Source organism: Apteryx rowi, unplaced genomic scaffold, assembly GCF_003343035.1.
Source record: "Apteryx rowi isolate R43461 unplaced genomic scaffold, aptRow1 scaffold_404, whole genome shotgun sequence".
NCBI lineage: Eukaryota > Metazoa > Chordata > Aves > Apterygiformes > Apterygidae > Apteryx > Apteryx rowi.
The window spans coordinates 207,989-223,714 of NW_020450572.1; the positions used below are offsets into that span (position 1 = coordinate 207,989).

A 15,726-nucleotide genomic window follows, 5' to 3' on the forward strand; every position below is an offset into this window, starting at 1 on the left:
ACTTAAGCAACGTGAGCCCAACCACTAAGAAACCTAACAATAGGTTGCAGTGTACATATGCAAACTGCATGGATTTTTTCCTGACACCTTTGTTACTAGTAATAGAGAATGGCACAAGTGCGGAAGACTTGGTTGTAGAAGTTCAAGATGATATTTCTAAGCAGTGACGTTAGGCAAAGATGCTATATGGTGAGCTACAGTGATTGTGATATAGAAATGCGTCAAATGCTGCCATCTAGGCAATAGCCAGGAGCCTCTGGCAGAGGATGGCGGGCAGCTGAGGGCAACAGTACCTTAAACTGCTGCAGCTACATCTGCCAGCATTCATCTCTGACACATAAGTTTCATCATCTTGACAGGCATGTTAGCACTAGAATGATTAGGCTCATTTTATCTCCATCTAGCCAGCTTAAATGCACCCCGTTAATACTTCTGGAGGTTTCCTCCTTCTGTCTTGCTGGAAAGGAGTGTAGCAGAAACATCAGATTACAAGTCTCGAAACTTTTACATGCTTTTTATTTAGCCATTTATTTCTTATCTCGGTATTGTTAAATGATCAAAAATGACAGGTGGACCCCCCTGTCCTCTTTTCAAAGAAAAAGAAATGAGAATGTATCTGTGAGGGTTGCATGATCTTGGCTATTTCTTTGGGGTTTGGTATGACACTGAGGTACTTGTCAGAGAGTAGGAACCTCCAGGAGAAGCCGGAGTGCTAGGATTTTATCGTTAGATCCTAGCCAGCACATCTTCAGAGTCTCTTTCAAATCCAAACCTTTCATTAAATGCAGGTTCTAACATATAAGGGGTAATTTCAGAGACTTCTCTGCAGCAAGAAAAGATGTATTTTGCCACAGTGGTAATAATAAAATTGTTTTCTAAGGCCCAGTGATTGTTCTGCAACCTTCAGAGAAGATTTTCCTTTTTCTTCCCCTCTCATTTAGAAACCCTATATTTAGATAATTGATTTGATGAGTAATATTGATCAGAGTATAGCAGTCTGTAGGAATTTATTACAAATGTGAAATATTTGTAATTTTAGAAGATTGGATTAAAGAATAGAAAATACTTAAAAAAAAAAATTATAACTCGCTGGTGTCATAATCAGTGACCAAAGCTATATCCGTTTCTGTAGACTCATGGTTTATAATGGCTGTAAATTATGATTAATCTAGTTTTTTTCCCCCCATATTGTTGGAATATTCTCTGTTATTTAAATACCTTCAAGGTCTGGGGAATTTGAAATATTCACCATTAATCAAAATAATAGGTGAGAATCTTAAAATCTACTAGCAGTCAACTCCTAGAACAGAAATTCTATAGGGAGTTTATTTTATCATTTTTCATATATTAAATCTTACCCTGTAATGTTTGTTTTTCAAGTGAAGTACCTGCATTTATCACATTCATAAAAATGAAGAGCTTAAAAGTTTATAAATTAGAACCATATATATGTTGTTGTTAGGAAAAATATAAAAATATCTTCAATTTCTTGTGTTAGTGTAACTATTGCAAATTCAAATAAAAAAATTGTTACAGGCTTGCTATTCTTTTTTGAAGTTTAGCTGATCTCTCTGCTAGGCAAAATTTTGCTTAGCAGAAATTTGCGTGAAGCTTTCTTGAGAGAGTATATTTCTGTAGTCAATTGTTTGTTGTATTTTGACTGTTTAAAGTACAACTGTCTATCAGACTCTTTATAGGTGAGATCTGCAGTTTATGTTCAGTGGCAAAAGATTGAGCATTTTTACTGCATAAATCCTAAAATAGCTTTTGATACGTCTTATTTTTTGTGTTCATCGAAAGAAGTAGTCTTCCAAGTGGTACTTACTTTCTAAAACGTAGGGAGGATGGTAACATTTTTCTGTCTTTATTCTACATTAGAAATTCGCTTCATTATAAGAAAAGAAATTGGTGTGAGAAAGCGTGTGCCTGGGCTTTGATAAGCAAATGCAAACTTGTAGTCCAAGCAGATGCCAGCCTGCTCTTCCTGTGCTTGGAGCTAGAGAGCCAAGGTTTAGCCACAGTAGCGCAGCACTCGTCCAAGCTAGCATACCTGTAGCAGGTTTTTTAGCAAGTCGTAGACGTTACTGAGCCCAGCTGCTAACGTGGCTGCAGAATTCCTAGCTGTGTGTCAGCAAAGGAGAGGCCAAGCAAATCTGCCTGCAAAAGACAACTAACAGCCTCCAACTCTAATTTCTTAATGTAGTGCAGAAATAGGATGTTAGGGCTGGGTTTTAAGCGCAGACACAGCCTATAGATCTTGACGTGGCCATATATTGCCATTAATCTTTCTTTAACATACTCATTGGGATGATAATGAGTTCTGCTTAAAAGTGTACATAAAAGATTTTAACAGTTTTCTGGTCCCCTGGTTATGCAAAACTTACCCTTAAAAAGTACTCCGTAACCTCTATGGTTTCCATATCTTTTCCTGCAGTATTTCTCTTGTGTTCGTATAGTCCCCAGGCTCATATAATCCATCATTTTTCAAGGCAAGTAGTCTAATATTTTGCCTCATGTAGTTTTCAGACAGCTCGAAAATGTTAGATGGTGCTTTTCACGTTCTTCATTTTAGTAAAGATCCAGCCTGTCTGCATCTGAATTTGGTACACCTCAGCAAGGCAGCAGAAATAGCAGCTGGATAACCACAGCTAACAAAGTTGAGGAACAACAAAAGCGGAGGGAGAGACTCTTCCAGTAGCTTGGAGGTCAAGAAATGCCTCTGTATCGGCTGGGACTACTTTTACAAAGTTTAGAGACAGGATCTGTCCTAGTCAAACTAGGCTTGTTGGATAGGGTCTGCATATTTCTTCTAAGTTCTGAAAAACTTAAGGTAAGAATTGCAACATTATAAGGGTAAACCTAAAGTGTAAATGAAATCAGACATTTTCCTATATGTGAAAATTCAGTTGTCCTCATTATTGCAGTTCCTGATCTGTGCTAGTTACCTCTTAGAAAAAGGTCCTGTCTACATGTTTTCTCCATCCTAACAGAAATAGCTGATTCAGAGTCTTGCTTTCCTGCCATCCTTATCTATTTGTTTTTCAATTTACATACATAAATTTGAGGAAGAGGCTAACCCACCCTGGTACTAGTTAGCTGAAAACCCTTATTTATTAAAAAAGGGAATCTTTAGAGACAGTGGAATAACAGATGTTTATGTACTAACATACCAGGCACTATGAAATTAAATATAGCTTGCTAGCCTTTCTTTAACACAGTGTGAGGTAATGAAACAGTGAAGAATCGAATATACACAGTTCACAGTGCACTGTAATCACATTAGTGATTATAGTTGGTTGCTATCTCTGTAAGTGCATCTTGAGCTGCAAAAGAGAATTTCTACCCAAAAAAAGTTGAGTTTTTTAAAATACTGTAAAAATTGCACCAATAAGCCATCTGCAATAGAAAACCAGAAAATACTTAGCACGCTTTTTTTTTTTTTTTTAACTGTGCTAAGAATAAATGTCAAGTATTTGGGAGAAAGGGGAATTATCCTGTAGTATTAGTTCTTAAATATTGGAGCTACATCATATGGGTTTTAAAAGTATTCATATTTGCCAGTTGTTTCATACGTGCCCTATTTCAAATGGTATGTTCAGAAAGACATTCTGTCTCCATGTCTAATGCGAATAATTATTTTCTGTTACCTCCTGGCATTTTCTTTCCTTTCTGACAATACTTGATGCTCTGTTGTCTTTATAAGATTTTGCGGGGGAAAAGACATTTTGGCAGGTAGGGAACAGTTAGATGTAACTTTTTGGTTTCTTCATAGTTGTGGTTCTGTATTACTAATTTTTATTTTCCTATTTACTAGTCTGTATTTGGCTCTGTTTAATATATACTTACTTACTTACCAAACTGGAGAGTTTATTAGTATTTATAATCAGATTGAAATTCCTTAAAGATCTGTTTGTTAAATAATCTTTTCTCAAACGCTTATTGCTTTTAAAAAGACTTGTCTAAAAGAAACTGTTTTTATATGGATTTTAGACATACAGGTCTATGTGTGTCTAGAGCACAAAAGACCTGAAACTGTTAGCAGTTTGGGATTAAATAATGCACATAGTTGATTCACAAAGTAACTATAATTGACCTAATATGTGATAGTGAACTGCAGTATAATTAAATTCCTCATCTCACAGGAGGGATTTTTTTCAGAAAGCAGCACTGTATTACTAACCCCTAAAAAAGTGACTTGTTTGTCAGTGCTGTTAGGGTTTTGCATGTTATCTAAGAACAAAAGAGCATCAAAGATCTGAAAGTTGTGGGTTTTTTAATGGTAAAAGCAATTATTAGAAAAGGGGTTCAGAAATAAGGCATTAAAATAAGGTATTTTTCAAGTAGTTTGAGGATGTTAATGGAAACGGAAATAGCCAGGCAGAAATAAATCATAATTTTACTCTATGTAAGCAAATGTCCTCTTAAAAAAAAAGGGGGGGGGGGAGCACAAGTGAAGCCATTAGATGAAAGGAGATGCTATGTATCATAAAATGCAAAACACACTCCAAGTAGTCAACTCTATTTGATTCTTCTTTGCTTTATTGTATGTGAATAGGTTGCTTGGTTTGTAAGAGCAGACTTGGTAAATGTTTTGTTTTGCCAAAGACTGAAGGGAGTGCTTAAGTAGGGCAAGATCCTTCCAGAGAAGCTGAAAAATTTTGTTATGTCTATCTTCCTCAGTGTGGACATTGAGGAAATATTTAACCAAGACCTAGCCTATTCATGTGGTGAAATTAGGTTGTTTCAGAGACTGAGCAAGGATCAAACAGAAGATGCTGGAACAGCTATTGATACTTGTAAAAGAAACTTCTCTTGAGAGACTAGACAATGTTCAGTGAGAACTTGCAAGGAATTTAGAAATGCAAAGGCTGAGCTATTGACTGAAATATGAAAATCTCATTAAAACGCTATTCTGGGGAATAGTAGGGTAACAAATATGCTCATCATCTTAAACTGTTGTTGGAGTGTTGAGATGCAAGAGAAGCGGGGAGATGATTTTGAGAACTGTAAGTGTAATTTGGTTAGTCTTCAGTACCAATAAAACTGATTGCAACAGAAAAATTTAAGGTGGTTATAAAACAACTAGATTATTATTTTTGAAAAGTAAACTGTCTAGATAGTAAACTAAATTTCTTGAAGTCTCTGAGCAAAACAACAAAGGCATGTACTCTTAAATGAATTATATTTCCTTAGATTCTTTGAGAAAATCCCCCACTGATAAGTTATGAAAGAAACCAAGTAGTCATGAGATTAAATGAAAATCTGTTGTAGATTAAAAGAAGAAAATACACTAGAAATAACTGCTCTGTGTTTGTTATTAGCAAAGCTGACTGTAAGACATAGAAAAAAAGAAGAGTGCTGCTTTGTCTAGTTGTGTATCAGGTCTCCTTTTAAAGGACTGTTATCAAAAACTCTTTCACCTTATTCTTTTAGAAGTTGAAGTATCTTCTCCCTATGAGCAAATCTTTTGAAAGGAGAATTAATGAAATGTTACCACAAGATTTGAGATTTAAAACTTGAGCTGTTTATTTCTACTGAAGTGAAACCCGGCTGACTTTTAGGTCTTTAACTGGTGTATCTAATTAATATACTGGAGGAATAATATTAATTCTGCATTCATCTACTTTAAGAGGGCTCACCTTTTGACATTTCTGAAACAGACATGAAGTCGAGTCCTTCCTTTAAGGAGTTTAGAGAAATTCCTGATTTGATTTGTTTGATTTTTGTTTTTTATAGAAGAAATAAGAAATAGCTTATTATTTTTATAGTTGTTTGTAGAAGTTCATTCACAGCCTTGAAAAAGCAGGCAAAGCCCTGGACAAAATTTTCATTTGATAGTTATTTGGACTGGTCGCTGCAAGAAGTCCTCAAAAAATTCTGAAGAAATAGACTGAATAAGTGGTTAATGTAGTATCAGCTGAAATTTAGTGCGGTCATTTTTATGGCAATGTATGGAAAGACTAATTTCAAAACTCATAGGCATAGACTTGATGGGAATACATATTAAAGGGACTTTAATCATACTTGAACAATCTCCTAAGTCAGAAAGAGAAAGGAGACCAGGAGAGATTAGCTGCCTCTGAAGGGTTGTCCTAAAAGGGTAAAAGTATAGGAAGATGAAGAGAACATGGTCTAGGCTAAACAGTCTGGAAAAGGACCTGATAAATGACCAGCAGGTAGACAAGCTTAGGAAGTAAGCTTCACAAAGAGGAGTGAAAGAGTAGTAGGAAGGCGGAAGTGGGCAGACGTCTCATTGCTTAATTGGCTCTGTGTTGAAGCCTGTGGCAGAAACAAGCATCGTTAGTGCCATCTTGGAGTGATCTCACTGAAGGTGAGCCTCAGCAATGAAGTCTGCTTGCAGGATCCTGAAGTCAAACAGTGAATAGCTAACTGGTTTGGGAGTTCTGCATCAAGAGGCAAAGCACCTACATTTGTTTGAAGGCAAGCACTTTGGAGAGAAAAGAGCTGTTCTTAAGAAACAAACAAACAAAAGCCCTTTATTCCCATTTTATTGGAATTTTTTTTTGTCGGCAAAGGGCTTTTTTGACTTGAAGGCAAAATTATTCAACTGCCATAAAGACACATTATTACTACTAGCAAGTCCACTTTAACATACCAAAAGACGTAATAAATAAATAAATTTAAAATATTTTGATTCCACAGTCTATGTCCTGCTTAGAATAACATATTCAGTTTTGATTCAACAACCATATAGCAAATAAAGACATGTGTGGATGGGAAGCAGAAATACCTTGGAGTAAAAAAATATAAGGAAAGATTTTTTAAAAAAAACTTAAATTTACAGGGGGGAAAGGCTAAGAGTATGAAAAAGTTTGGTACCACTAGTTAAAATACTTTTATTTCATGACAGTCTTCAATGTGTTTTGTTTGTCTCTTTTTAATAGCCTAAGAACAAGGTGATTATCAAATAAAATTGAAAGAAAAGATGTGAAAGTCATTTTTAAAAAAATTATTTCTTATGTAATAGGTAATTAACATACAAAATTCACTGCCAACCTGTGCTATTGAGGTCAAAAACAGAATGGGATTCAAAAATGATTAGAAACACATTTATATAATGAGAAAATCCACAATTATATTTTAGGATTTTCTGTAGGTTTAAAAAAGGTCTCTGGGAGTATTGCCAACTAGTACCTAGTTGTAAAAAGCTAGGATGGAGAATTACGTTATAAACGGGTTGTAAAATTTTCTGGCATTACTTGCATTTAAGCATAACGTAAGCTTAACTTCTTTGAATCGCCCTTTGAGAGTACACCTCTTTCTACTGGCTGTAGAAAAAGCCTGGGGAGATAAGCCTTGGAAAGCCAAAAGTAAGGCATGAATAACCACCTTCTTCCTAGTGGGATGAATGTTGATAGCCATCTATGTTTCTGTGTTGTTTTTTTTTGGGGGGGGGGTGAGTAATAACTTGCACTGTGAGATTAATTATATCAATTGTTAAGAAAAATTGGGTATTTCTATTTTGAATCAGGACTGGGTCAAATATGTATTGTGCATTCCAATGCTTCAACCGATGCCTTCTGCAGACGCACCTTTAAAATGTTTTGTCCTTCTTTGCAGATTTGGGTAATTCTGATAGATTTAAGATAGCGTGTCACATAAATCCACAGTTCCTTATATTCCTATTAAATGTGATTCTTGTTTGGGGAAGAGAGGATCTTAACTTTGTTCTTCAGAATAACTCTGTAATCTCTTCAGCAGTAAAACCTCATTAATTCATATGCAGATAATCCTCAAATAATAATTCACTGTGACTGACTTTACTTCACAACAAAAATGACTATTTGAGTGCAAACAATTGTAATTTATTCTGTTTAGGCCTATAATGTATAATCAAAATGCAAATGTATAGGTAACTGGGAATTGTTTTGAAACTTATTATATCCTCGAAGTCTCACAATTAAAAACAAAAGGGTGGCAAATATTTTTAAAAGTGCTATTGCAGAATGGATATTTATTAACAGCTTAACAGAAATAAAAAGCTAAGAAATTCTAGAAAACTGGTAAGAAAAGCAAAGTACAGAAGAAAACTACAGCCAAGAATGGAAAAAAAAACAGAAGAAAAAATAATCATGAAAAACAGTAATGCTCAGTTACTGCATGGAGTTATTAGAACAGTCAATATTGAGGAAAAGAGTTCAGTAAATATTTCTATTCGGTGCTTGGGAAAAAAGCAGATATGGTATTCCCATCGTGAATCACTCTCCATTTTCACAGTAATCAAGGAGGACATTAAACAGTAGCTATACTTAAGTTTGACATTTTTAAGTCAGAGGCCTGGACAGCATACATCCATGACTTTTGAAAGAGCAGGCCAAGGAACCGTTACTGATCTTTCATACTGATTTTTTGATAGTTCTTGGAAAACTCAGAAGGTTCCAGAGGACTTGTGAATGACTATGTAACTACTTTCAGGAAAATAAATGGGATGACCTGTGTAAATGTAATCCCGCCAATCTGACATTAGGCCTGAGTGGAATTATTGAGGTGGATTAATTTAATACATATAAAAGATAGTAATTAGTGACTGTCATTCTTGGCTTGTGGAAAGTGAGTATTATCATGTTAACATCTCTGATGTAGCTGAAATTCTGTGTAATAAAATAGAGTTAAAATAAATACAGCTATGTAACACATTTAACTTTTGACTTGCATGACATCTTTATTAGTCAAGTAGGCTGATGCAAAATCAGTATGGTACCTATTAAATGGATAAAAACTAACGGATACATTTCATGTAATTGTAAATGGAGAATAATCATTCGTGAGTTCTGTTTTAATGATGTTGCACTTGGATAAGGTTTTGGTCTTGCTTTATTTAACATTTTTGCTGGTGGCATAGGGCTCTCTTTGAGGTGTCTCTGAGGTTAGAGTAGTTGGAGTCCATCCTCCATGGTGTAGAGACATCCCAGCTGCTCACTGAGCAACTGAGCCGTGCATGTAGCGAAGGTGGTAAACGCTAGGAAAGATGCATGGTGGACAGTTAAAGGCATCATCTCAGGCCAAGCCATCAGTTTCCATTTGTCAGGAATCCCTAGATAGCATTAAATTGTTTCTGTTAATATTTGCTAAAATATTAACAGTGGGGAATGCTATATAGTGAAGAGGAGGAGTGATGCAAAACAAACTGGGTCACACAGGTGTTTCTGCTAAACTATACTTTTTTTTTTTACAGCCAGATGTGAAGTTGTGCTCTAAGATTGAAGGATATAAACTTTTTAGAAGGTGTAGGAATGTATCCTAGAAAGCAGTAAAATGAAAAAAAGGGAGGATTAATGGATCTGGTGATTATTCAAGACATCAGTTAATTGCATAAAATCCAGGCAATTTCACTGATCTATTTAGTGTGCTGCTGTTGGCGTTGCTCATGAGCATGGTGATTGCAGTTTGGGTTGAAGCACTTGCATGAGTTGGCAGCATTGGTTTCATCTGTCAGTCAAATTGCAGTGGACTGAGAGTTGCAGCTTAGATTCAGGACGATGTTCACAGTGAATCTCTGTCAGTGATTCATTGTTGCGTATCACTTCACACCTTCGTCCTTACCTTTACGAGGGTGACAACTTCAGCTGGCTTCTGTGGGAATGAGGGATGTTCTACAGCCTGAGCAGTCTATGGAAAGTCAGTTTCCCTGGGAAAGTCAATCTAAATGAGTGATGAATGAAGCCTGTCCTTCTGTTCATTCCTCCATCGTGGTATCATGTGTGACTGTTCAGGCCATGCAGCTTCTTTTCAGAGCCTAAATCAAGCTTGTTTTTTCTTAAGTGTTAAGTTGCCTCTTTCAGCCTGTATAAAATTCTGTTGCCAAAAAAAAAAAAACAAAAAAAACCCCCAACCTTGCAACAGAGATATGTAGGGTTTCCCTTCCAGTAGCTGTGGTCAAAAAGGATCTTTCATTGTACTGATCATCGTTTTCTATTTCTATTGTTGGAGAGGCCTTCAGTCCGTACCATTTTCTATCACATGCCAATGTCAAATATTTTCAGTATTTCTTTGGTGGTCTTTATAATTTCCCATTGCTCTGTTTTGCGCGCTATTGATTACAGCCTTATTCTTTAATAGCTCAATAGAGTTGATATTAATAGTAAGTTATTCCAATTCATAGTCCCCAAAAAATGATGACAGAGTGAAACTGGTCTGTTAAAGATGGCTTGGAAAGATTCTGCCCATCTATTTTACTGTGCTACATTAATTACAAGCATTTTCCTATCTCTCCTTTACTTCCTTGGGCCCCTCTCCTCTCTCGAAATTTCCACATTGGGTTTTAGTAACTTAATAGGGGACTTCAGAGTCATTTACTGTAGTAGCAGCTGCAAATGCTGGGTTTATAAGATATCTCTGTTCATCTCCTCTGCTTTTTCTCTGTGCTGTCCTTTCTTCTGCATCTCCTTTGCCTTTTCAAATATGTAATTTCTTTTAGCATGTAGGAGTTTCTTGTTTCTCTATTATCCTTCTTCCCTGAAGACCCCATGTACCCTGGCTTTACTGATTTTTATTTGCTCTATATTCATTACCTTTTGACTAGGGTAGCTTAACTGACACTAATTCTGAGCACTAACCCTTTTTCTACAGATTCAGTCTTTCTCATCTTCCTTGCCTCAAAAATTGCCTCAAAACAATTTCTCAATTCAAACAGATTTTCTTCATAATTGTATTTTTTTAACACTGTGGATTTGTTTTTCTTGGTTTTATTTTCCAGTTTTGTAATGCAGAGATTATAGTTGCTTCTGATTTCTGTTATTCAGGTTATAGGTGCATCTAGAACAGATGAATCTCAGAGTGATGCAGCTGTGGTTGATGTGCTTGTTTGGGTGGTGGTTATTTTGTATTGCTATGTTTCTATGTTTTTGTGGGGTAATAGGGTCTTTGCAAGAACTACATCAGACATCAAGCATGGGTCAGTGAGCTTTTTGTCAGTTTGGATGATGCCTAATCAAAGCTTCCACATTGCTCTTTCAGTTTTTTGGAAGTTGCAGTCTGGTATTAGACCCATCTAGCACAGGGAATATGCTGTTTGGTATTTTGACAGGTGTGCTTTGGAGACGGTTGTTAAATCTGTCTTTGTCTATATTGCTCTGTCCTCCTGTCAGAGGATATCAATGTATGAGTTAGAAATCTGGCGTAAGATTTGGAGTGACTTGCTTGCTGTTTGTCGTGATGAGCACCCGTTTCTTGGGATGCTTATCCTTGCTGCAGTCAGAGTTGGGGGAGATGACAGTCAGTCTGTTCTTGGTGAACCAAAATTTCAAGTCCAAAGTCTGCATTACTCATGGTTTGTGGTGGCTTGATTCGAAACACTGATCTCACATTCCAGCATCAACCTTTAAGAGTTTTCTCAGTGCCAGTATCACAGTTTCTGTGTTTTAGGAACACGCTCTATTGCGGGAAGCTTCATGCAATGTATGTGTCTGCTGTGTTTTCTGCTGGAGAATCATTGTTACCAAAATAGCTTTTCTGCAATCAATGAATTTTATGAGGATAGGAGATTGAATTATACTTCAAGAGGTGACTTAGTTGTAAATTACCTTCCTGGTGATAGTGACTGGAAATTGAATGTACACTAAAAATAAAATGCAGGTTTTCAACACTGGAGATTGTTCATTATAGAAAAAGTTAACAAAAGTTAATGAGTGCACAGTGGCTTATCCACATCTGGAAATCTCCAGAAAAAGGCTAGAAATTACAACAAGCAAGCAAGGTCCCTGATTCCAGCAGAAGTTGAAACAGTTTATTCAACAGTTCTTGTCCTATGTTGCTCAGACAATCAGATCATGTAACAGTGGCTCCTTCTGGCTTTGGAAATGAATAAATCGGGGCAAGGAAGAGTGTTAGATTTAGTGTTGTTAGTGTTGTGTATTAGTTTTTTGTGACTCCAGCAGTCTTTTGGCTGATGCGTTATCATTTTATGACTTAGTGCACTGTACTACCAGACTACTTTATCTCAGTGTTGCTTACAAAAAACAAACTTCTTGTTGCTATGAATTGATCATCCACTAACCAGTGCCAGCCTCATAAGGTTTTTCTGTACTTGAAGTCGAACCTGCTTTCTGTGTTAAATTTTGGCAAATGAGTCATACTTGCTTTTATTTAAATTGGTGATATTTTTAACTAGAAGTGATGATTTTGCAAATTTGGGGGCAAAGTGGGAATAATTATGAATAACATCATATTATACATTGAGAATTCTTCGTTTAAAATTTATATGAGTTTTATTTCCTTCTTGAATTATGATTTATCCTTATACATCATTATTTTGCTGAAGCAATAACAGTAGTATGTTATTATTTCATTTGTCAAGTATTGACACAGGCAGCTCTTCTTTCCTTTTAGGAATCTGGGTAAAAATGGCTTATCTAACAGTAGTATTCTATTGGATAAATGTCCACCTCCACGACCACCACCACCACCATACCCTCCCTTGCCAAAGGACAAGCTGAATCCACCTACACCTAGTATTTATGTAAGTAAATCTAATGGCAGAAGCAGTACATCACTTACTGTCTTTTTGTAGTTATCTGAATTGTTTTCTGTAATTATTTTAAAGAAATACTGTTCACAACTGAATTCTAGTTACAGTGCTCTCCCAACTAGTGCATAAGCAGACAAAATACTAACCTTAGAGTGAATTTTGTTATGTAGTTTGACTTTTAAACAAATACTTTAAATTTAGAATTTCAGCTGATCAGTAAAGAAGACAAGAAACAGCTTCAAAATTTGTTTTGTTTTTTTTTTAATACCTAAGATATTGACTAAAAAGAAAAATAGTTTGTTAGGTGTAATGCATAATATTTCAAATATATTTATACATATTTTGTAAATGACTGTTTAGGTGATAAATGAGCAAATAATTAAACCGAACCTTCCTAACAATCTACTTCAAAATACAGTAAAGAAAACTAATAAAAGCTGAGGTGATGGTAACAACGAAATGTAATAATTAAGAAAAGACAGGTTTTAATTCCATATTTTCTTTCTTATGCAACCATTAAAAATCTGTAGTGAAATAAAGTTCTGTAATAGCTTTGTGGAGAATTTGAGCTAAGTTCCATGATAATACAGAAGAATAAATTATAGTATGTCTATACAGCTAGTGTAAAAACCTCAGACTGGCTTTGCTCAGCCTAACTTTGGGACCAGAAGCGCTCGTCACTTTAGTATAGTACCACACCGACTGTCTGCCTGAGAGCAAGATTAGGTTGGAAGCAATAATGCTATGTTTTTTTTTAAGTGTTGAATCTGAATTAATCTACCCTTTTTAGAGTCCATCCTAGCTTTGCCGAGTCTGTACAAAACTCAGCAACAGCCATGCTGCACCGTACCACGTAGATGTGCCAGCATGGGTCTCGATACTGGGGAAGCTCTGCACTGTGCTCCATTGATTGAAAGAGATGTCTTCAGTATCTCCATAGTCTCTGTCTACAGAACCACTGATATTTTCTTTGAAATCTGCCCCCAGGATGTTAAAAGATTCACAACAATTTAAAAAAAGGGGGAGGGGGGGAGGGGAGCAGACTGTAGCATAAAATTGGGGTCATAGAAGCACAAAAGCACAGAAAAACCAAATCACCTTCTCTGCTTAACGTGAGGTATACCATGTGAGTACTCTTTCTAATTATGCTCTTCCTTGTACCCACTATCTGTAGAATTACCTTTTAGACTTTTGAAAAGAATGTTAGCACATTATCAGGCTCTTTTAAAAATTCTCTGGATTTAGAGAATGTGCAGGTAAAGGTACTGTCAGGTAAAGAAATAAACTGCAGGAAAAGTGAGTTACAAAAGCCAAAGCCACCTGGGAATAATTCATGTCAAGAAATAAGTTATAGTAACAAATTAATTTGGGAAGGAGCGAACCCAGCATGTAACAAGGAAATGATTGTATGATGTAGTTGTTCATTCACCAACATGCAGGGAAATGGATAAAATTCCTGACTTCCTTCTGTTGTTTCTCATTTCTTATTATTCTTTCGTATTTTACAAATAAGGAATCTAAATTCATCTGAGATCTAATATTCCATTATAATTTTACAGTTGGAAAATAAACGAGATGCTTTCTTTCCACCTTTACATCAATTTTGTACAAATCCAAACAACCCTGTTACTGTAATACGTGGCCTTGCTGGAGCGCTTAAATTAGGTAAGTTTACATTATGTGGTTTCTCTCTTTGAAAAAATGTATATATTTACAAAAAAATTCTGAAGTTTCTGAGTTCTTATAAGTAGATATTTTATTTCTGTAATACTGCATTACATTCTGTATTCAGGTTTAATAAATGGTAATCTGATTTTCTCTGTATAGAATTTTGAACTTTCTATAGAAAAATTACCATGGTTAGTAGCAGATATATTATATAATGAAAGTACGTTCTCAGAGCTCTAGTTGGTCTGAAAAAATATTTCCATGGTAATAGATTTAGCTGTGTTTACAGATTTGTTTGCAGAATTCAGATAAAATTTTTCTTGGAAATATAGTCCATACAGCAGCTGCCAAGTTTTTTCTAGACTTCTACTGTTGTTTGCAGAAAGTCTTTATCACATGAGTTTTAATTTTTAACCTAAAATTGGGCTGTGTTATGATGGCTGAGAAAAATCTGTTTTTTCTTTTAATTTAAGCCTTTAGATAACTTTAAACATTAATTTACGTCTTCCTGAAACTTTTTATTGTATTTTAACTGTCATATATTACTTCTATTCATATTTATTAGATCTAGGACTCTTCTCTACCAAAACATTGGTAGAAGCAAATAATGAACACATAGTAGAAGTAAGGACGCAACTACTGCAGCCAGCAGATGAAAACTGGGACCCCACTGGAACAAAGAAAATCTGGCGTTGTGAAAGCAGTAGATCTCATACAACAATTGCTAAATATGCACAGTACCAGGCCTCCTCGTTCCAGGAATCTTTAAGGGTAAATACATTGTTATTATATAAGGTATAATTTACGAACTGCATGGTAATTCTGGAACCAAGTTCTTTTAGTAATGGCTATTGACAAAAATCCAGAAGTTGTTAAGGAAAAGGAGTTCCCATTAACGTGGAGGACACAATTTAAAAAATCCATTTTGAATAGAGGGTCAAATAGTATCCAGGGCGTTCCTCCCAAATACTTAGTTGTCTTAATGTAAAACTCCTGGTTATTATATACTTCAAAAGCTTGTTAGCTTAAGCTTTCATATAATGATATACAGATTCACATTAAAATATTTAGAACTTTAAACTCTTTTTTACAAGGTATTACTTCTAATTTCACATATGCTTTGAAATCAGATTTCTTTGTTCTTGATACTATGCTGAAATAATTTGAATGTTGCTTATTAAAAGCTTACACTCATACTTGTCTTTCAGCACAACAGCTTAAAATGTTGAAAATACCATTTTTTTCAGAAGCGCGACTGATGCTTTCCATATTTGTTATTGCTGGGTTCCAAACATAACATTTTCAGTTTAGTTGAGAAGATGTTAGGCATATGTGACAGTGAATGTTTAAAATGTTATTTTATTGGTATGAATTATTAATGTTTATGCTAAAGTAGTAAGCACATCCTTGGAATTAGCTATGGGCACTCCTTTAAGGCTTATGTCATCCTAGTGTTGTGAAAAGATAAGGCAAAGGTGGATCGAGGAGAAAAAGGTATTACTGACCAATTGTCGATTAGAAAAAGGGGAAAACAACAGACAGGAAGTTGAGTGTTGCCGTTTTCACTGCAC

General features: G+C 35.5%; 1 protein-coding gene across 8 annotated transcripts in view; it reads left to right on the top strand.

Annotated features, from left to right (window-relative positions):
• Positions 1-15,726, top strand: part of KDM6A (lysine demethylase 6A) — a 158,393-nt gene that overhangs the window by 121,711 nt on the left and 20,956 nt on the right. For all 8 annotated transcript variants that reach the window (XR_003255152.1, XR_003255153.1, XR_003255154.1 and 5 more), the window contains 3 exons: positions 12,349-12,478; positions 14,047-14,152; positions 14,721-14,926. Coding sequence is in view for 4 of the 8 variants with exons in the window: in XM_026075463.1 (XP_025931248.1) it covers positions 12,349-12,478; positions 14,047-14,152; positions 14,721-14,926 (442 nt within the window). In the remaining 4 variants the exon portion in view is untranslated. The remainder of the gene's footprint in view (positions 1-12,348; positions 12,479-14,046; positions 14,153-14,720; positions 14,927-15,726) is intronic.